Consider the following 19,949-nt stretch of genomic DNA (forward strand, 5'->3'; position numbering starts at 1 on the left):
CCCAACCTGCGTGTGTTGGAGACAAGTAACCCCACTGGCTCGGAATTGGGTATTTCAGGCTTGGAGAGGAGGCTAGTCGTCGATCTAACAAAGCTTAGTCGATGCAAACACCGTATTCTCCGGGTTGTGTGGACATGGTGCGTTGTTGTGCTCCATCGCTCGCATGTACCCCTCTTGTCTTGTGTGATAGGCTTGTTTGTTTCAGCTGGAAGGGGGAGCGTCCTGATCGACACGGGATAAGCAAATGCGGGTGTACCAACAACCAGCCTTTACACATGCTACGCCTACTCTCCACCGTGCGGAGATCCCTCTGCGGGGCGTTTGGTGACGAACATGCTTGGCCGAGGAGTGTTATCAGGGTGATCCTGGGAGTAAGTGAGTGGTAATGGGTCCATTTCTTGTCTTGGTGATTACAAGTATATCCCGTTTGGGCAATGAACGATGCCACCATCAACACAGAGGTGGAGCCGCAGCAATGTCAAGGCGTAATGCGGAGCGGGAGATTCTTATATCCGGCGGCCGTTCCCGCTCCTCTCCCATGACCTTGCTGCTTGTGTCGGGCATGCGCGTCACATGTTCGCATCAAAACAACCGGCCATGTCGTACATGCACTTGGAACAATGACAATAACAGAGGCGAGAATGTGTCTATCTGGCATCACAAAGCGAGTCCGGCTGCTACGTGGCATCGGGTCGCCATGGATGATGCGGAGATGCGGCCCAGCCTGACAGTTGCTGGAGCAGCGCTTGGCCGGTGATCTCATCGGCCGCACGTGCATCCATCTGCTATCCGCGGACACCTTCACCACGCCTAACTCGACATATACTCTCCACCAACATGGACAAGTTCAAGAGTGTGGCCAAGGGTGGCTGGCACCCAGAGAAGGAACGCACCAACAGCGGAAGCAGTGCAGGGGGGCAAAGCGATTCCAAGATTGGACAGGTGGTATGCAAAGGCACATTTCTCTGACAGGCATGCATTCTGACTTGCTTCTGATATGTAGAAAGGCTGGGTTGGCAAGGCCCAGGGCAAGGATCTCCACGCTGAAGCTGCCCGTGAACATCAATCTACGCCTCTATCGTCGTTGAAAGACCCAGCCTCGTTTGCTCCACCGCCAAAGCGCCTTGACTACAATGCAGGCTCTTCAGCAGCAGCAGGCGCCCGCTCGCCCACTGGACTGGCATCTGCTCCCGCTGCAGGGGCCAAACAGAGACTACAGGAGAGGGAAGAGGCGCGGCGACAAGCAGAAGAAGAAGCCAACAAGCCGGCTCCAGGACCATATAGATCCAACACGACCGGATTGAGCACTGCCCATCTACCCAAACCTCCAGCCTTCCGACCAGGTGCTGCTTCAGCAGCGTCACCAGCACCTCCACCCAAGCCGAAGCCTAGCCTCCCTCCCCGGCTGCCTCCGCGACAGAACTCTAATCCCGACGAGTTTACGCCACCTCCTCCACCGACATATAATGAGGCCACACAGCAAGGGACACCGGCACAAGGGGTCATGAACCAGGCTGCGTTAGGTCGTCTTGGACAGGCGGGTGTGGCAGTTACAGGCCTGGGCATTGGTCGGACGGCATCACCTCCAGTGCCGCCTCGGGCGAACCCGTCTCCTCCCGTACCAGCGCGTGCAAAGCCCTCACCACCAGTACCGCCTCGGCAGAACTCTGGCCTAAGCGTCAGTTCACAGGAAACACCTACCACCAATCAAGGATCGCAGATGAGCGAGCTGCAAAGTAGGTTTGCAAGATTATCGGGACCAAAGTCACCAGCAGAACCCCCTGCGATGGGTACATCGTGGGCGGACAAGCAAGCCGCGCTGCGTACGGCGAGCAACTTGCGCAATGACCCCTCCAAGGTGTCTGCCTCTGATCTGAAAGGAGCAGCGTCGACAGCGAACAATTTCCAGCAACGACACGGGGAGCAGGTTGCATCTGGGTGGAAGTCTGCCAATTCGCTCAACCAAAAGTACGGAATCGCAGCCAAAGTTAACAATCTTGCGTCATCAAGCGCATCACCACCACCGCCAGCGCCAGCAGTCCAGTCGCCGGTAGCGAGTAGCCAGGGAGGGTTGGGGAAGAAGGCCCCTCCCCCACCACCGCCAAAGAAGAAGGATTTGAGCGGCGGCAGTGGTAGTGGCAGCTCAAATGAGCCTCCGCCAATCCCGCTGAGCAGCAAGCCCAAGTTTTAAAGCCGCAATGACAAATTGGATGTCTTTAGATAGATGTGTATGTACATATGTAGTCGATATGATATACCCGCTGTTGTAATAATGTTCCCCGCATGTATGATTGTAGCAGTCCCTCAAGTCACCTTGCCAGTTACGGCGCAGCGGCTCTGTTCCGCAGCTTTATTAGGCTTGGGCTCTGGACCCTCGACGTGTTCGCTACAATCCCTGCCCAGATTTTTGAAATCTTTTTTTTTGTTGACCAGATCTGGATTTGGTGGCAATTGAACAGCACTGTGGACCGGATGGGGTTCTGGCATAGAGGGCGAATGAAAGAGAGGCGTACATGCATTCACACACACATAGAAACAAGCCCTGGACTTCCCAAAGGCGTTAGGCTTGCGAGGCTCACGGCAGCGGCAACAAACCCCAAGGCCAAGTCTTTGAGCGTTTTGTTGCTTGTGGCTAGGGGGGGGACTGGGGACTGGGGCCTCGGCACGTCATAGCGATGTTATTCGCCCAAAAATGTTGCGTCGCCGCTAAAATCCTCACCAAAACCAAGAGTCCCGTCCAGGTCCATTGCCTGCTCTTTCCAGCTTCCGGTCCGATGCACCTTTACTAGATACGTGGTCGCCCCGAGTCTATCTGTGCGCCTCGCCTTGGGTATATTTTGTCTTCGCTGCCCCGGATTCGTGTGCTGGAACCGTCAATTGCGCAAACGACACTGGCCATTGCGTGTGTTGGGGTGATAAAAACAACACAACAAAGAACCCAACAACAGCCACCGTTTCACTCTCCCTCCTCTGTTGTCCGGGCCCCGCTCTCACGACAGCTATCCCCACCTCTCGAGGCCTGTCGACGACGACGCTGCTTAGCGTAACGGCTCGGAATTGGGCCTTACCGAACTGCAGAAAACTTCCCTCACGGCCCCTTCACCCACGCCAGACCACCACCACGCCCTGCGACCTCTCCATTGAAGCATCCATACACTGAGCCATCATGTCTGGCGCAGGTCCTTCTCTGCACCCCGGCGACTGGCCGTCGAGGGCTGTCTTCCAATTCCCTCCCGATGCCGCGCCCTCGCCCATCCCACCTCCGTGGACCGGCGAGGCGACGTTTGCAAACCCATTCCCTATTCCTGAGGACATCTACCAGGGCGCTTTGTCCTACAAGGTCCCGCTGACCATTGCCTCTGTCTACTTTGTCACCGTCACCTACGTCAACTGGTACAACCGCCAGCATGGAAACAAGCCGTGGAGGATCGCCAAAACCCGACCCTTCTTCGCGTTCGTCATCTTCCACAACGTCTTCCTGGCTGTCTACTCGGCCATTACCTGCGTCGCCATGATCCGCTGCCTCAAGCGCTCCTTCCCTCACTACAGCGAGCCCAACGCCGTTGTTGGCACCATTGACGCCCTCTGCAAGATCCACGGCCCCCGCGGACTTGGCGATGCCGTCACCTTCAACAACACCAACGACTCTTGGAGCAGCCTCAACCCAAACATTGCCCTGGCAGCCAGCGGTCTTCCCGACAGCTCCGACCTTGGCAGAATTTGGAATGAGGGACTTGCTTTCTGGGGCTGGTGGTTCTACCTCTCCAAGTTCTACGAGGTTCTCGACACGGCCATTATCCTCGCAAAGGGCAAGCGAAGCACAACCCTCCAAAAGTACCACCACGCCGGTGCCATGCTGTCCATGTGGGCTGGTATGCGCTTTATGTCCCCACCCATCTGGATGTTTGCTCTGGTCAACTCTGGAATCCACGCTATGATGGTAAGAATCTACCCTTTGCTCAGATTGACGCCTGCTAATCCTTCTAGTACACCTACTACACCGTATCAGCCCTCGGCTACCGCGTCCCCAATGTCGTCAAGCGGACCCTCACTACAATGCAAATTACCCAATTCCTCGTCGGTTCCGCCTTCGCCGCTGTTCACCTCTTCATTTCCTACACCGTCCCCGTCTCGGTCGCATACAAGGTTGCTGAGAAGGTTGCCCAGAAGGCTACTCCTGAGGCGGTCGCGTCTACAGTCTCTTCTGCAGTCGCCTCTGCCACTGAGTCTGTTGCCGAGGCCTTGCCTACCGTGACTGGCGTTGCCGTTGCTTTCCTCAGGAAGCTCATTTACCGCGCAGCTGGTGACGAGGGTCTTGCGGAGAACATTCCCGTCCCTGGACACCCCGTCCCAGTCCGCCAGCAACAGCCACTACAAGATGCGGCCGCTGCGGTGCCTACTCCTCTGCACAACGCAGTACACAACTTGCTCCACCCTCACGAGACTATCGAGAAGACCTTCTACCGCACCGAGTACCAGACTGTTCCTTGTGTCGATACCTCCGGCCAGGCTTTCGCCATCTACGTCAATCTGATTTACCTCGCCCCTCTCACCTTCCTCTTTATGCGATTCTTCTTCAAGTCCTACCTCCGCCGCTCGTCCCCCAACACCAAGCGCTCGAAGCCCCGCACCATTTCCGACGCAGCTGGCGATGCTAGCCGCAAGGTAGAGCGCGAACTCGACTCTCTGGACAAGTCAGCCGAAGATGCCATCTCCTCGGGAGTGAACATTGCTAGGGATGCTGTTCGTGGAAGGCGACCAGTCAATGGCAAGGTCAAGGACGAGAGGCAAGGTAGCATGAGCCCAGCCAACCAAAAGTTCTTGGACAATGTCAGCCGCAGAGTCAGCCAGAAGCTACATGAGCTTGACGAGGGTAGCGAGGCTTCTGCCCAAAAGGCAAAGCAGATTGCGAGGGAGGTTGTTGCCAAGGCCGAGCAGGCTGGCCACAAGGTCGACCAGGCATACGAAGACAACGAAGAGGATGTGGCTGAGAAGTCAAAGATGAACGGCAACCATCAAAACGGCCCAACGGATGCCGAAGTCGCAAAGCCCGAGTCTGAGCCCGAGCCAAAGGACATTAACAACACGTTGAAGAAGGGCGATGGGCTGTTCTAGATGGACCAAAAGGTGCTGTCACAAGCAAATGCATCCAACCAAAAGGGGAAGAAGTAATCTCGAGTTTAGCGGATCCCAAAGTTTGGTTGACGCCGCACTACTGCTACCAACATTGGGCTCGGAGTTTTTTTTTCGCCATGTAGTACCAAATTTTGAGCGCTGTATTAGACCTGGTTGAAAGATCCAGACTTTTCTTCTTCAGGCTTAAACCTCCCTGGCATTATTTTGCAAGGGCGTAACGGAGAAGAAGGAGCAAAAAAGCGTTTTGGAGAATCATGGCGTACAACAATTTTTTATTTTACATGTTTAACAAATAGGTCTGGGTTGATATGGACAGGATGGGACAGGACGGGGCGAATTGTGGAGGGATGGCTTTTTTGGTAATTTAGAGAAAAATTAAGGTCCGTGAGAGATGGAATGGAAATAGGCCTAGGCCTTTGTCTTTTTTTTTTTCTTCCAAACGATCTCAATGCCAGATTTAACTTTTTTTTTTACAATTGTTTCTGTGCTACTTGGATATATCATTACACTATGTAAACACAAGACCAGAGTGTAATAAAAGTTTACACTACAACATACACCTATCGTATGTCAACCCCATACCCCATACCCCCCACCCCACCCCCAAGTTCGACCCTCTCCTCCCTCTCCCTCCTCCTCTCCTTCTCCCCACCACCATCCCTCCTCACAACCACCACCCCATTCCCCGTCTTCTTCTCGACCCCCGCTCCCGCACCACCACCAACACCATCCTCATCATTCCTCGCGAAAACCTGTAGTCCACGTAAATGCGTATCCTTTCCATTCTGGTGATTTTCTAGAATCTTGATTTGGAGGAGGTGGCAGCGCAAGGTGGGCATCTTGGGGGCGCGGGGGCGGCGGATCGGGGGTGCGCGGCGGGGGAAAGAGGAGGTTGGGTGGGAGGGGGTGAGGGAGGTGAAGGGGGCGCGGGGGTAGTGTAGGGAAGGGGTTGAGGTGGGGAGGTGGGAGGGGGTGGAGGTGTAGATGTTGTTGTTGTTGGGTTGGTCGAAGGAGGTTGTGGGAAGGGGGGTGTGGTGGGGGTTGTTGAGAGGGGTTTGGAGGTGCGGTGGGGGGAAGGGGACGGCGTTTTCGGAGTCGGAGGAGAGGTCGCGGTGAGGGGTTTGGGTTGGGGCTGGGGTGGTGGTTGTAGTGGCGTCTGTGAGGAGGTGGTGTCGTTGGGTATTTGCGGTGGTGAGAGGAGGATTGGCTCCGTCTTCATGGTCGTCGTTGTCGCCTTGGTCGGGGTGTTCGTCGTCGTCGTCGCTGTCTACGTCGCCGACGCCGGAGAAGTCAGCCCAGATCCAGCCTCGGGGGCTTTCGAGCCGCATTTCTCCCCATTCTTGGAGGTCGTTCATGCCGCTGCCGGCGAGGAAGATGATGCGTGTGGGAGTGTAGGATTCATCTTGCTCAAAGTCAAGGTAGAGGCGAAGACCGACTATGCGGACGAGCTTGAAGAAGTGGATGTTGAGGTAGTGTGGTTGAGGGCCGTCGGATTGCCAGAAGAGATTTGTATTTGCGTGCCGGAGCTGGGGTATTGAGCAGCCTGGCTTGGAGGAGGAGACGGTCCATGAGGCCAAGGTACTGATTTCACGAAGATATGGCGGTGGTGGGTCCAGATTGGGGAGTGGAGTTGCTTGGGAGGGCGAGGCAAGCGCTTCGTCTTCAAGATCCTCGTCCTCATCCTCGTCTTCCTCGTGACCAGCGTGGTCTTGGTCATCCAGGCCTACTAGGTCGTCGGCCTCGGCTTCGCCCTCATCGTCGGTTACATGATCCTGGCGACCTCCGAGGTCCATGTCATTGTCTGTGTCATCTGCCTCTGAAGGGGGGGTTGAATGATGAGGTTGGCCTCGGTGGCGACGTGAAGGCGGCATAATTGGTAGTATACAGGTGAAGTCGACGTCACAATTGGGGATAGAGGAGCTGCACAAGGAGCAGGGTTCAGGGATTTGTGTGTGTGCAGCGATTTGTTTCCGAAAAAGCAAACCGAGGCTGCATTACCATCAATGCCGAGCGTATAGAGAGATGTTGGCGTAGTGCGTACGCCCTGAACAAAGCCAGCAAGCAGGGAAGACAGATAAGGACCCACTTGCGGCTCGGGATTCTGGACCGAGCGCGCAACGTTTGTGTGTTGTTCGTATACACAGTAGACTTGCTTTGTGGAGCGCGTGTCTTCAGCGTGGTGCAAAGACGACGGATTAGTCCATCCAAGGTGGTGGGTGGAGGAACCAGAGGCCCAGGCTCACGTCGGCCCTGTTGCTGCAAACCGCCAGGTACTACACGCCGACTACGGGCGGAGACGCGTCTACCCGCTCACACCATCCCACGCCCACCACTCCCGTCCACTGCCGTCCACTTAGCAATTCACACCAGCTGCCAGGTTTTTGTTGCTATATGCCCATCGAGATGCACTTCCGCTCTGCCAATCACGAGCTGCGGCGACTTTTCTTCAGCCAGACAATATCTGGCACGTCGATCCCTAGGTCGAGGTCTGGCCAGCTGCTGTTTCACGACAAATCAGACCACCCACACCCAGCTTTGGGCTTGCCTCCGTCACACGCTTACTATCAAAGTCATCTGTCGAGCCAGCGTCGCCGACTGCCCCTTGACGCCATCCGGGGCTTCTGGGTAGTGGAGGCTTGATAGCTTGGGGACGCCTAGTCGTCGTCCGATGCATCCCTGCATAAACCATCATCATAGTTTGCCTAATCCTGTCCACGCTGCATACACTCCCCTCAACCCATGACTTTAGCAGCTTCACCAACCCTACCTGCCTCTTGCTTTTTTCGCGGCACTTTGTTAATCAAAGGACTAACGCGGCACTTTCTGCACCGCCTCTTGTCCTTCTCAATCTGGCCCACGAACCGTTCCCTCTTCAATCCGTCTCTCCCTCTCTCTCCCTCCCCTATCTATAAGTGACATGTAGCGTTTTTCAGCTATTGCTTGGGTCGCGCCAGTTCGTGTCCCGTCAACTGTCTTAGCTTCGGGCGTATATTGTTCAACATATGCGCCTCTTCCTTCGATACGCATCTCTTTTTCTTGCGCCCTAGCGATCGAACACCTCAGACGTGCCATCTTGTATCTATCCAGACTGCTAATCACAGCATAATGGAAGATCCGGCTCCTGGAGAGGTATCAGGCCTGATGGTGCATACCTACAGGCTCGTCATCGCCTTTCTTATTCTCGCATGGATCTTTATATTGTTACGAGTCTACACTCGCACTGTGATCATTTCCAACTTCGGCTGGGACGATACTGCCATGGTATTGGTAGGAGTAAGTACTGCCTCCAATTTACTCATTCTCTGCCCTAACCTGAGTAGGCAATATTCACTGTATACTGTGGAACAATCATCTACATCTACCACAATGGTGGCGGTACTGTTATAGCCGACTTTGATCAATTGAACCACCTGATGAAGGTACTCACATTCTGTCTTCCTTCAACCACTGCTCAGCTGACCATTACAGATTGCCACGGTTACTGAATCATCTTACGTCTTGACCATGATGCTCATCAAGATATCCCTTGCCGTCTTCTTCGCCCGCATCGTAGTCAAGCGATGGCACTTGACGGTCATATATCTGTTTGTCACTCTCAGCATCGTATCGTCAATCGCCACCTATTTCTACATCTTCCTTCGGTGTGGCCCCGATCTGGATCAGTATCTCATCCGCGAACTGATTCGAGACTGTACGCCTCTTCAACTCGACATATTCATGGCCTATCAGCAAGGTGCGACAAGGACCAACCGGCTCATGACTTTTAATAAGCTAATGTTGGTTCTTTAGCTGTATTCAATTCCATCACAGATATCGCCTTCCTTTTCATGCCGGCTCTGGTGCTTTGGAATTCCCCAATGGAGCGACGCGCCAAAATTTCAGTCGGCATCATCTTGGTAGTGGCCACACTGTACGATCCTACAAGACCATATCCAGACTCAGTGCTAACATTTGACAGCGGCGCGGTATGCTCACTCATACGATTCAAATACATCAAAGGTGTACTCAAAAATGGCAACTACTTCTACCAAGCCGTCCACATCTGTATGTGGAGCACCATCGAAGTGGGAACCTGCATCATTGCCGGATGCACAGCCACACTAAGACCGCTGATGAAGATTGCCTTGATTCAAGTACAAGTAACGCTTCCCCTTTCGCGACTTGGTTCTGGAGTACCGCCTACATCCAGCACTCTAAAGAGCAGTCAGCAATCAAATCATCGCTCGTCCCGTATGATACGCCTTCCGGACAACGACCTGGAGTACGGGAACCCTGACCCCACGGGATCAACCTTGCTGCTCCCCAAGATACCCGAGTTTGTTGAGCTGGTAGTACGCCCGGACCCTGTCATCCTTGCGCCTGGTGCAAAGAATACACAATCAAGGCCGGGTTCCATGTTTGGATGACTCGAGTCGAGACTTTGGGGCTCGTTGCTATTGCGCAACCGGCTCGAATAAAGTTTTGCTAGGCCAGCAGACTGGACGGATACAGGCGCATCCATCCTCATTCCGCGGAGCCTGGTGAGGACTGGGGTGAAGCTAGGCTCGACCATAATTCCGCATTAGGAAACGTCCAGACAACTAGCTTTGGCGATCAGCATGCCCAGTGCACATGGCTTGCTACCCCACGGATTTTCCGATAAGTGCATGCGAGACATTCTTCGCACCACGTTTGCACTGTGCAACTTGACGGCTTGCGGTACCGGTACTGACAGGTTGCCGTTATGCTATCCTACAACACCGCTGTTTGCCGGCACTACACTACGTACATACACATACGCAATGACCTCCAAAGTGCCTGACGCAAGAGATGCTATCGTCGATGTATTCCTCTCTTTCAGCCTTAGGGCTCGGTTTCGCTTGGTTCCTTAATCACGGACGCATACATGCGGTACCATCAATGAAACAGACATGCACTCATTCCCCGGAGAAAGAAAAACCAGTTGGATAAACCTTGGCTATCCTCAAAGTCTACCACCACGCCATCTCCCTCGATGCCACGCCTTGGCGCCACACGGCAAGCGGTTTCCGACGCCCTGTGCCGAGTAAAGACAAGTCCTGCTGCAGATAAGGGCAAACTGTATTTACGAAATGTTGCACATTACGTTCTCACTTCCCCCGTCAACCTTGTTTACGTTACCCTAAAACCGGGGTTTTTGGATTGTACCGCGCGGTTGTCTGTTTCCGAGTTTTATCGGACATGGCGAATTTCCCTTTAGAGTTTTCGCCACCCCCGAAGTTGCGACTGGGGGAGGGGAGTACACTACGTAATCAAAAAAGAACAAGTCATGTATGTATAACATTGTTTATGACTGAGGAACCCTTTTTGTCCTCTCTTTTCTAATGTATGATGATGAATGTGGAATGGGATGTAAGGGCTGCATCGGGGGCGTTGTTTAGCAGTTAGTCCCTGCATATCTTTTTCATTTGTATATATGTATAATACTTGTTTAAATCAATGAAGCATAAATGTCCATCACATCTCGTCACATCACATCTACGCCCAATTACATCTTCAACTTGTTTTTTTTTGTTTATTTTCTACATACCCGCGTTTCGCGCATTCCAATATCCTTCACACTTCCTTCATGTGCACTATGCCCTCCAACACTCCATAACCCAACGCTATCCCCCTCCGCGCCTCCCCCCTTCTCCCTCGCCACCCTATAAAGTCATCTAGCCCCCAACAACCCCCCGGCCATTACGCTTTCAGCCCAACGCCTCAATCAACACACACACCCAACCGTGCACCCTGGCCCTCCAAACATCAAGCCACTTAAACCAATCCTCGAGGATCGCCCCCGGAAATCTCCATTCCCACACTTTCTCTTACTATTGGAAAAAAAAACCCTGTTTTCCGATCGATATTCAAGGTGCAGAGCTAGCACTGCGTAAATTGGGGTACTGCGCATAGAGTGTGAGATGCATAATGATGTATGTAGTCTTCATTTTACACTCGTGTGTGCGGAAGTGCGGAAGTGTAGATAGGCATTAAACACTGTATATACATTATACATACATTACGTAAAATTATGGAGTAAAAAAGTAACGGTACTTGGACTTTGACACACATGTACATAAACATGGAGGTTTAAAAAAAAGCTTATACTTACTTCTAGAACGATATTCGGTATGTTCCGTCGTTGGGCGTGGGCATTTTTAGATCTTGATCGGTGAAGCCGTGGGCGTGCGTGCGTCGAACTTGGTAGTTAAGGGGGTGTCCTTTTTTCGAGGGGAGGTAAGTTTATTGATATCTATTTGTCGAATGAGAGAGAATGGGGAAAGGGAAAATTCTTTTTTTTTTTGGGGGGGGGGGGGGGGGGGGGGAGGATAGTTCGTTGTGTGAATATCGTTGGAGACTTGGAGTGATTGGTAAGGCAATTTTCTTCTATGCCTGATGAGAAATCTGAACAAGTTTCGTAGTAATTCTGAGTTCGGGTCTAAGGCTGACGCTAGAGTTTCTGACTTGCAGAGCTTAAAATCTACTCCTTTTTGCCTTCTGACGTATCTGCCGAGTAGATTGTACTTTGATTTTCCAATTCAAACTTCATTTGCTTGCCTGTAGTATTCTTGAACCGTTTCAGCCTGCTAAATGAAAAGATGCTCTTGGATTAAATTCACTGGTGTACCCAACTTCACCGTGAAGAAAGACTTTATCCATAGGCGCTTGATCGAGATTAATCTTTTCCTATTTGTTTGTTTTCGTGATTTGGGTTCTGGGTCACATAAGAGGTCGCACCAGACAAGCCATGTCTTGTCGTTGGCGGATATGCGGCACTGCGAAATGTAGATCAACACATCCTCTTACGCCAGGTACCGGGCACAAGTCCAATACAATCTATTTTTTCGGCATGCCTTATTTCCGCTACTAGTACCAAGATGCCCGCAAAGTCTTCGGGGCGTAAGTATATATTGTCTTGTGGGTGACTAACATTAAGCTTTGGATCGACGTGTGAAATGACGTCTTCTATACCTCCATTAAAAGCAAGCCCAGGGGTGTAACTTACCAGCGTTCTGGAAAAAGGCTCCAAGATCTTAACATACGAATGAATCATGAGATCAAGTAAGCCTTACTCAGCAAATAACCATATCAAGATGAATATAATTATACCTTAGCTTCGCTAGAATGTAGCTAATTACTACTGAAACAAAAGACTCGCTGAGGGATACAAACAATGGCAATCTAGAGGCGAAAAATAAAAACAAGTCACCGAATCTAGACCCATTACCTTAACCGCTCCTGACAGGAAAAAAATGCAAAAAGCAAAGTCATGTCACTGGGACAAAAAGAACCGAAGCCCAAGGGGCTCGAACCCTCAACCTTTGGTGGACAGGCAGACAAGGCCGAAAACCAACGCGCTACCATTGCGCCAAGGCTCCAGTAGATGATTTGATGGAAAATTGTTGATTTGCAAAATATATATTCATTGACGTGTTTGACAGTCGCAACGCACATCAAGGCGACTCGACTACTGGGTGACCCTGATGTAAATTTACTCAAATGCGGGGTGAAAGCTTGGCCGAGCCCCTCCACATGCGTCTCCACTCTATCGATTCCTATCGCTATCGGCAATCCTATAGATCTTCTTGCATCATCCTAGTTTCGCAGTACAGGTAGGACATATTGTTGATGGTAAATGCACACCCCCCAAATACATGCAATGACTACAAGCCTTGTAATCGAGTCTGTATTTCACGAACAATCTAATGACAGTATCTCGAACGTACAAGCTATGCTACAAGTGATGATGAAAAGCTATCAAATTTCTATTTCATACGCCAGACCATGCTATCGCTAATCGACAAGACAATTGCTATACACGCCCAGTAGTCTCCAAATCACAACGGCTATCAAGTCTCAATTTCGGGGCTTCCTCCATAGCTCTTCTACATCAAGTTGCCGAGGTGACTTTACGCCGTTGTTTGGCTGTGAAGCAGAGTACTCAATACCACAAGATCCGCGGTCCAAAGCAAGAGTATTCAAATCCCAATGTAGTTGCTCTTCCGGGTCTGTAGCTAAACTTGTTCGGGTTCGGTTCTGAATCTGAAGCGGTGCAGGATCAGATATTGAGGTATTAGATGCCATTAGGGATAGTGATAGAGAGTCGAGCTCGTTGGCAAATTCCATTTCCTCTTTGCTAGCCTCCATGGCAGAGCAGATGTTACTTGGGCGCGTCTTGGCTTTGAGCTCCATTTCGTAGACTTGCTGGTCACGAGAGAAGTCTGCCTCCAACTGCCGATGTTCGGCGTACCATTGATCGTACTGCTCCTGTGACATTTGCTCGATTGGTGGGTACAGAGCGTTGTGCTGCGCTTGTCGCTCTTCCCAGATCTTCGCAGCTTCTGCTTGGATGCACTCGTGGCAGATGAAAGCAGCCTCTACGGTGTTTCCGTAAGGTTCGACACAGTTTGCACCGCAGTCTTCGACTAAATCTGTCCGGATGCGATGCGAACACAGGAGCTGATGGTAGAGACGGCCTTGACACGGTGCGAATCGTTTTGACCGTACATTATTGAATGTCGAGGCTGATGAGGAAGGTTGCGTGGAGGTGGCAAAGCGTGAGTTTGCGCCACCGCTCTCTGCACTTGGCGAACTGGTCCACCCCCATCTACACGCCATGACGAGGTTTGCATGAGACATGACATCTTCTGAGACTTTGGAAGTCGGGGCAGAACGAAAAGCGCTACTCGAGAAATCCATAGTAGGGACAGCTAAAGTCCAAGTTTGAGTTGAGGGTTGTCGATATGGCAGTGCGTCAGCTGACGACGCGTGGTTGCCTTGGAAATGTCCAAATAAGCGAAAAGGTCCAAAAGCCAGGAGCAATATCTGCTACTGAACAGACGACAGATGAATGAGCAGTCAAGGGTGTTGTGAGACAATTGACGTAGTAATTCGTATGGTCTCGTGAAAGCGCATCGTGTGTGCACAGGGCACTTGCAGTCGTGTACAACCCACGCTAACTACACCTATCGCAAAGGGCTGGTCGGTTGTTATCGCAATAGCTGTTGGGCGGCCAAAAGTGCATGTTACAATCGAGGCGGGCCGATAGCGATGTTGGAACGAAAGCGCGAATGGAAGCCCGATGAATGATGCGCTGCTGGGATGGAAGGTTGTGGACGAGTGAGAGGTGATGAGTCGCGACGCGCTGGGCCACACTCGTGATGGCGCTAAGCTTGGCCGGGCCGATGACGCTATAGAAGCTTCGAGTTTCGCTGTTGAACACCATCCACTCACACTGGCGAGCTTTGCATGCAACCGGACCACGACAAAGTATGCGATATGCGTTGTACAAACAGTGACTTATGGAAATCCAGAAGGATAATCTTCACCATCATGTGACCCGCCATCCGGTGCAGAGAACCTCAGGAGGTGGCAAAAAAGCAACAAGAGGACATAAATCACTTGACACGTATTATTAACTCTATCTCGTATGCCCCTGCTGTCATTCAAACCGTCGATATCGTTATCCTAGACCAGGAATCTGAATCCACGCTCTTGCCCAGCACGCGGTACGCTGTTGATGGCGCCCTCAACATGTTCTCCTCGATCAAGCCTTTTGTTAAGTCGTACGAGAATGATGCGCATAACGCCCGCCATGATAATCGCCAACGCAGCCGTTGCACAATCTACACTCAAGGGTATGGTCAATTTTGGCTGACCCTTCTTTGGCTGCGGATACATGTAACTAGCATAAATCGAGCTCGAGTTGCTGACGGCGTTGATGAATGCTAGCGCTGCTGCTCTCTTCGCAGGCGGGCGCGGCAACGAGTTGGAAATCCAGGCCAATGCAACGACGTAGCCCGTATACACACCCGGTACCATGAGCATCATGGCAACGTATCGAGGTGCTGTTGTGTGAGTAGCAGCTGCCAGGATGAATGCGAATACGCCGACACAGAGTGGGAGTACGATGTGGAGGAAGCGTTCGCCTGTACGGTCTGCGTGCCAGGCATTGAAATAAGTTGTAATGACTGCAAGGAGGTAAGGCGGGGCTGTAAGTAACAGCGTTTCGGTATTCGAGTATCCAAGGGTCTTCACCACAGTTGGGAAGAAGTTCGTTACCGATGCTGAGGAGACAATCGAGAGGAGCATAATTGTGAAGACCCAGGTCTTGATGTCCACCAAAGCAAGTTTGAGGCCCTTGAAAAAAGTCTGTGCCTCTGAAGATACCCAATCTTCTTCACCAATGTCTTCTTCAAGCCGGAAGACAGCAAGCTGACGTTCTTCATCGGTCAGCCACGACGTTGTGAGTGGGAAGTTCGGCAGTATCCAAAACGCCAAAAAGGCAATGCCGACAGTGATACCCCCCTGCAAAGATTAGCAATTTTTTAAACACTCTCTTGATAAAATTACCTCGATGATGAACACCCAGCGCCACGCTCGCAATCCATGTGTCCCATCCATGTTTTCTTTGATACCCGCTGTGATCAGTCCACCGAAGGCGCCTGATATCAGAGACCCAGAGTACAACACCGCAGTTCTGAACCCAAGCTCTTTCCTCGTATACCATGCACTGAGATAGAACAGGCAGCCCGGGAAATACGCAGCCTCGACCACTCCAAGCATAAAACGACATGCAATTAGTCCGCCGAAATTCTGACATGCAGCTGTAGCTCCAGAGATAATACCCCATACAACCATACAAGTCGGTAGGTAGAGAGCAGGTTTTCCAAACTTATTAAGGAAGAGGTTAGAGGGAACTTGCATGAGAATGTACCCGACAAAAAGAATGGAGATGATGGTCTGGACAAAGTAAGTATACGCTCCGCAGCTTCCAACACAATCGAACGGTGCAGTCGTACCTGATACTCTACACTGGAGAGATTTAATTCTTCTTGGAGACCAGCCAGACGTACAGCAGCAATATTATTTCTATCAAGGTAGTCTGGTAGAATTAGTCACCATTTTAATCATCATATCGCCTTGCGACTTAGCGTAAACTCGACTTACTCATGATGTACATCAGAATAGCCATGGGCATTAACCGTGTATCGATTTTCCTCCTCAACCGCTTTTCGGCTAGGACTCGCTCCTCGGGAGTCATAGCAGCCACCAGCGGCGGCGGCTGCAATTTGTCCCTCGGATCATCTTTGCTAGAACCCGCTTCAAGCACCGTAGGCTCCGGTCCGTCTTCTGAAATTTTCGCTGCAGAAACCTCCTTGTCATTATCCGGGGCTGCAACTGTTTTTGTCATATCTGCTCAAACAGCGGGTGTGTTTTCCGACCGTCCTTTGTGTAGTACTAGTAAAGTGGAGGAGGTGCGACACCACCAATTTCAATGGGGAAATTCGCGAGGTGGTTGAATAAGCAAAGAGCGGAAGACAAGATATACCAAGCAACATTGCGCGACCCTCAAGCTTATTTATGCGGAGCTTACCTGGACGGCGAAGTGAGCATTAATGGCGGGGATATCTGCAACCCATGTGCAATCTCATCTCCCCGCACCGGGGTAATCGCCCGCGCGTCGTGTCACGATGAGCCCTTTGCCGTGCATGCATACAGGAATGACGGGCCGCCGCTGGAATCAGCGACCCAACAGCATCCAGCGCACACAATGATTGGCGCGACAACCATGACGATGCAACAATATTATGTGGCGTGGGCGATGGATACACAAGACGGGTTAGTATAGTTTATTAACCGGCTGGGGACCTCGTTCCGTAGGAATCCGTTTTCCCGCTGCGAAACCTAGTCTTGTAGTAGTCTAGACTTTGTTCACAAAAAAAAAGATCATAGAAATATTTTAGTTTTTTTAAACGTATGTAGAGAACGATTTGTTTAGAAAAAAGTAAAATCAGATAAAACTATTAACTACGAACTGTATCTCTATCTCTATCTCTATCTCTATCTCTATCTCTATCTCTATATACTTAGGCGTCGAAACTCCCAAGTTGTTGAAACAAATAGAGCCTTTGACCCCTCTCTAGGCGTTGAAACTCCATGTTGTTGGAACAAAGAGGGCCTTTGAATTCTCCCCAGGAGCTCATCGCAATCCACAAGATCTTTGTGGTTGCCAGCTGATGCTTGCGGCAGTAGTTGAGAGCGACCAGGTGTCTTTTTAACAGCTGATGGTATGGCCGCTGATAGAGCAGCCTTCGGCACCCCACTTTGAACTTGTTAGTATCTGAGTTTGAAACTAATCTTGAGAGAAACTTACGTTGATCCATCCACCGTCACCATTGTTGGTAATGGAGCCTGAGGTAATCTCGAAGCAATCGTAGCTTTTGAAACAGCATTAGTATATAATCTTTTCACAGCTGCGAGAGAAAATGAAGTAGCTTACGTGGTGTGGTAAATATCCCACGAGAACTTCTCCGTAGCAGGACCATCGTACACGGCGCCAGCACTGATGGAGTATGGTCCATTCATGCAAATAACGCCCTTTGAGCCTGCCTCTCGGGTGGCATACAGATCTGGAATATGCCTCTGCATGAAGGCAGTGCGAGCCTAAAGCGATATCTTAGCACACGGTACAAGTTCAAGTGCGGCATTAACTTACATCTTCGAAAGTTTTGTAGGTATCCGATGAGGGTGCGATGGCTTCTTTGGTGCGCTCAATTCCCGCACTGATTGCACCAGCCAAGAGTTTGCCTCCAATGACATTAATCAAGAGGATAGTAATGGGACCAAACCGTTTCTCGAGAACAGCTGGAGCCTGTTTCAATTGTTAGCTTTTCCATCGATGCTGAATTTCTGGTGAGAAACTGCAGATTAGCTCACCTCAACATTGGCTACGACTCCAGTATTTTCAGTGGGAGTAGGAATAGCCAGTGCGGAAGCCGCGAGAAGGGCGAAAGAGAAGTTGCGGATGGTAGAGAATTGCATGATGGCGATGGAAGTACTCGTACTGAAGGAAGAGTAGGAAGGCTGAAGTGTTTCTGGTGATTGTAGATGTTGGAGATGCTGTAGATGCTGTGCGAAGTGATGAGTAGATGGGTGGCTGCGACTGCTATACTTATACTGTTCGTGTGCTTCTTGACCACGAGCACTTCCGTCACCAGCAACTGGGTTCAAAGTGTTCTAAGGGAACATTCCGTCACCGTGATACTCCTGTGTGGCCTTTGCAGATTCCATCATTGTACTACTTACGCCTAGCCCTCTCTCTCTGGGACAATCCGTCGTTGTCATACTATTGTGTACTAGCGTACACCGGCATTTTGCGTTAGCTCGACATATTAGCCAATCGAAACTAGAATAAAATAGCGCTCACTAGAGTAATACATACGGTTTTTGCAGCTATACTGGGGTAATGCTTGAGTTACTAAGATTAAGTAAGGGCTTCTTTCGTAAACAAGGATATTTACACCGACATTTACTATGGCATCTCTCAAATCCTTATGCCTTCGTCTGATAAAATCTGACCAAGCTAACGGAACATACCTATGTGCATTAGTATCTTTGACAGATTCTGTTGTTGTACTACTCAAGTTCAGACCTCCCTCTGACCGATACCGTCCCTCAGATGGGTTTCCCGATCAGCTGAGCATTCATAGCCAGAACCCGTATGGCCTGTTCGAAGGAGTGATTAACTATCTGGTCGTAGTGTTGGATTCGGTCAACTGAAAACCTATTCTAAAATCATGATGTTGTTACGTTAGCCGCAACAGGTCCGATTCGCGCAAAATGAATCGGAGGGAACTAGCAAATGCTTTACTCCAAGATGAAGGTAGTGTTACTCCAGAAAGCGCCGAGGGGAATAGTGACCCTCTTCTTTTAGGCAGAAATGGTCGTGGACCGGCAGCGAAAACAGTGCAGTCGCACCAGCAGATTTGGACTCTGCGAAGCAATCGTTCGATGCTTTCATCCTTGAGCCTTTACCAAATGAATGATTCCGCGGTGCAAAAGGAAGTGGCGCATATCTTCTGTGCACCTGACACCCTTCTAGTGCTAAAATCCGATGTCAATGAGAGTCGTCCCCTGCGTACCAGGGTAACCAGTGCATGAATGAAACGTTTACTAACCCGGCTATATTTTCCCTGTTCAATGTCGGAGCTCCGAGGAGAAGTGAGTTCGCGGACAGGAACAGCGCTATACTATAGCATCTTGGCCACGGAATTCGAGATCCCTGACCTTGCCGAAGCACTGCTGCGCAGGGATCATGTAGATTGGGAGTTGATATTCAAGCACCGAATCCATACAGTCCAATAGTGCCAATACCACACGGGGTACCCTTGAAGTAAGCAGCGTATCAGAAGCGCCGCATGTTTTAGTCAGCTACGCCCAGTACGGTACTTGTCCACCTTCCCTTAAGCTTCTAACTTCCACAACCCTGTGCCGCTCTGCGTCTTTGGCGTTAAGTACTCAAAGATCAAAGTAGTCAGTGAAGTCACAGAGCAGTCCAATCAATGCAATCACCGGTCGCACAATCCACGTCAAGCACTTTAAGTCCGCGTTGCGCGTTCTTGGAGGCGGTAAAACCGTTGAGGATGTGCTTCTAACCAATATAAGGCGCGGGTTGGAGTCTAAGCACCGCTAGCTATACTGTTAAAATTTACCTATTTCATATATGATACAAGGCGTGCCTATAGCGCGCTCTCTTTGCTTATTACAGCTCCCGCGGAGAGCGAATTGCTTGGCTGGTTCTCTATTCACTCTAGCTAATTTGGTTAGTCTAGCTAGTTCAGCGTAAGGCTGGTTTTCGAGCTCATTTTCTGACCGGTTTTTAAGCTAGTTTTGGCTATATGTTTAGCCCGTTTTCAAGCTCGCATTCTAGCTCGCATTCTAGCCTGTTTTATAGCTTATTTTCTAGCTTATTTTCTAGCCTATTTTTTTTAGTTTGTTTTCTAACTAGTTCGTCCTGCGGAGGTTCTAGT

At 50.7% G+C, this 19,949-nt stretch overlaps 9 protein-coding genes across 9 annotated transcripts; 4 read left to right on the forward strand and 5 right to left on the reverse strand.

Annotated features, from left to right (window-relative positions):
- Positions 1–837: 837 nt before the first annotated feature.
- COCVIDRAFT_105539 (hypothetical protein) lies at positions 838–2,191 on the forward strand (the record flags this gene model as incomplete). Its single annotated transcript, XM_014698708.1, has 2 exons — positions 838–945; positions 1,004–2,191. The coding sequence occupies 2 exons, from the start codon at positions 838–840 to the stop codon at positions 2,189–2,191; spliced, it is 1,296 nt and encodes a 431-aa protein (XP_014554194.1).
- A 92-nt stretch (positions 2,192–2,283) lies between these two features.
- On the forward strand, positions 2,284–2,673 carry COCVIDRAFT_105670 (hypothetical protein; the record flags this gene model as incomplete). The annotated part of the gene is made up of 1 exon (XM_014698709.1): positions 2,284–2,673. One exon carries the CDS (start codon positions 2,284–2,286, stop codon positions 2,671–2,673), a length of 390 nt encoding a protein of 129 aa, XP_014554195.1.
- Positions 2,674–3,166: 493 nt separating this feature from the next.
- COCVIDRAFT_39865 (hypothetical protein) lies at positions 3,167–5,115 on the forward strand (the record flags this gene model as incomplete). Its single annotated transcript, XM_014698710.1, has 2 exons — positions 3,167–3,940; positions 3,988–5,115. 2 exons carry the CDS (start codon positions 3,167–3,169, stop codon positions 5,113–5,115), a joined length of 1,902 nt encoding a protein of 633 aa, XP_014554196.1.
- Positions 5,116–5,696: 581 nt separating this feature from the next.
- On the reverse strand, positions 5,697–6,929 carry COCVIDRAFT_105662 (hypothetical protein; the record flags this gene model as incomplete). Its single annotated transcript, XM_014698711.1, has 2 exons — positions 5,697–5,939; positions 6,219–6,929. 2 exons carry the CDS (start codon positions 6,927–6,929, stop codon positions 5,697–5,699), a joined length of 954 nt encoding a protein of 317 aa, XP_014554197.1.
- Positions 6,930–8,241: 1,312 nt separating this feature from the next.
- COCVIDRAFT_39867 (hypothetical protein) lies at positions 8,242–9,542 on the forward strand (the record flags this gene model as incomplete). The annotated part of the gene is made up of 5 exons (XM_014698712.1): positions 8,242–8,409; positions 8,457–8,555; positions 8,605–8,869; positions 8,926–9,046; positions 9,095–9,542. 5 exons carry the CDS (start codon positions 8,242–8,244, stop codon positions 9,540–9,542), a joined length of 1,101 nt encoding a protein of 366 aa, XP_014554198.1.
- A 1,319-nt stretch (positions 9,543–10,861) lies between these two features.
- COCVIDRAFT_105661 (hypothetical protein) lies at positions 10,862–11,047 on the reverse strand (the record flags this gene model as incomplete). Its single annotated transcript, XM_014698713.1, has 1 exon — positions 10,862–11,047. One exon carries the CDS (start codon positions 11,045–11,047, stop codon positions 10,862–10,864), a length of 186 nt encoding a protein of 61 aa, XP_014554199.1.
- A 1,946-nt stretch (positions 11,048–12,993) lies between these two features.
- On the reverse strand, positions 12,994–13,836 carry COCVIDRAFT_105543 (hypothetical protein; the record flags this gene model as incomplete). Its single annotated transcript, XM_014698714.1, has 1 exon — positions 12,994–13,836. The coding sequence occupies one exon, from the start codon at positions 13,834–13,836 to the stop codon at positions 12,994–12,996; it is 843 nt and encodes a 280-aa protein (XP_014554200.1).
- A 768-nt stretch (positions 13,837–14,604) lies between these two features.
- Positions 14,605–16,330, reverse strand: COCVIDRAFT_105569 (hypothetical protein; the record flags this gene model as incomplete). The annotated part of the gene is made up of 4 exons (XM_014698715.1): positions 14,605–15,444; positions 15,490–15,879; positions 15,939–16,021; positions 16,087–16,330. 4 exons carry the CDS (start codon positions 16,328–16,330, stop codon positions 14,605–14,607), a joined length of 1,557 nt encoding a protein of 518 aa, XP_014554201.1.
- An 864-nt stretch (positions 16,331–17,194) lies between these two features.
- Positions 17,195–17,961, reverse strand: COCVIDRAFT_105575 (hypothetical protein; the record flags this gene model as incomplete). The annotated part of the gene is made up of 5 exons (XM_014698716.1): positions 17,195–17,242; positions 17,294–17,357; positions 17,420–17,583; positions 17,636–17,791; positions 17,857–17,961. 5 exons carry the CDS (start codon positions 17,959–17,961, stop codon positions 17,195–17,197), a joined length of 537 nt encoding a protein of 178 aa, XP_014554202.1.
- Positions 17,962–19,949: the final 1,988 nt, after the last annotated feature.

This window comes from Bipolaris victoriae (assembly GCF_000527765.1).
Source record: "Bipolaris victoriae FI3 unplaced genomic scaffold scaffold_73, whole genome shotgun sequence".
Classification (NCBI taxonomy): Eukaryota; Fungi; Ascomycota; class Dothideomycetes; order Pleosporales; family Pleosporaceae; genus Bipolaris; species Bipolaris victoriae.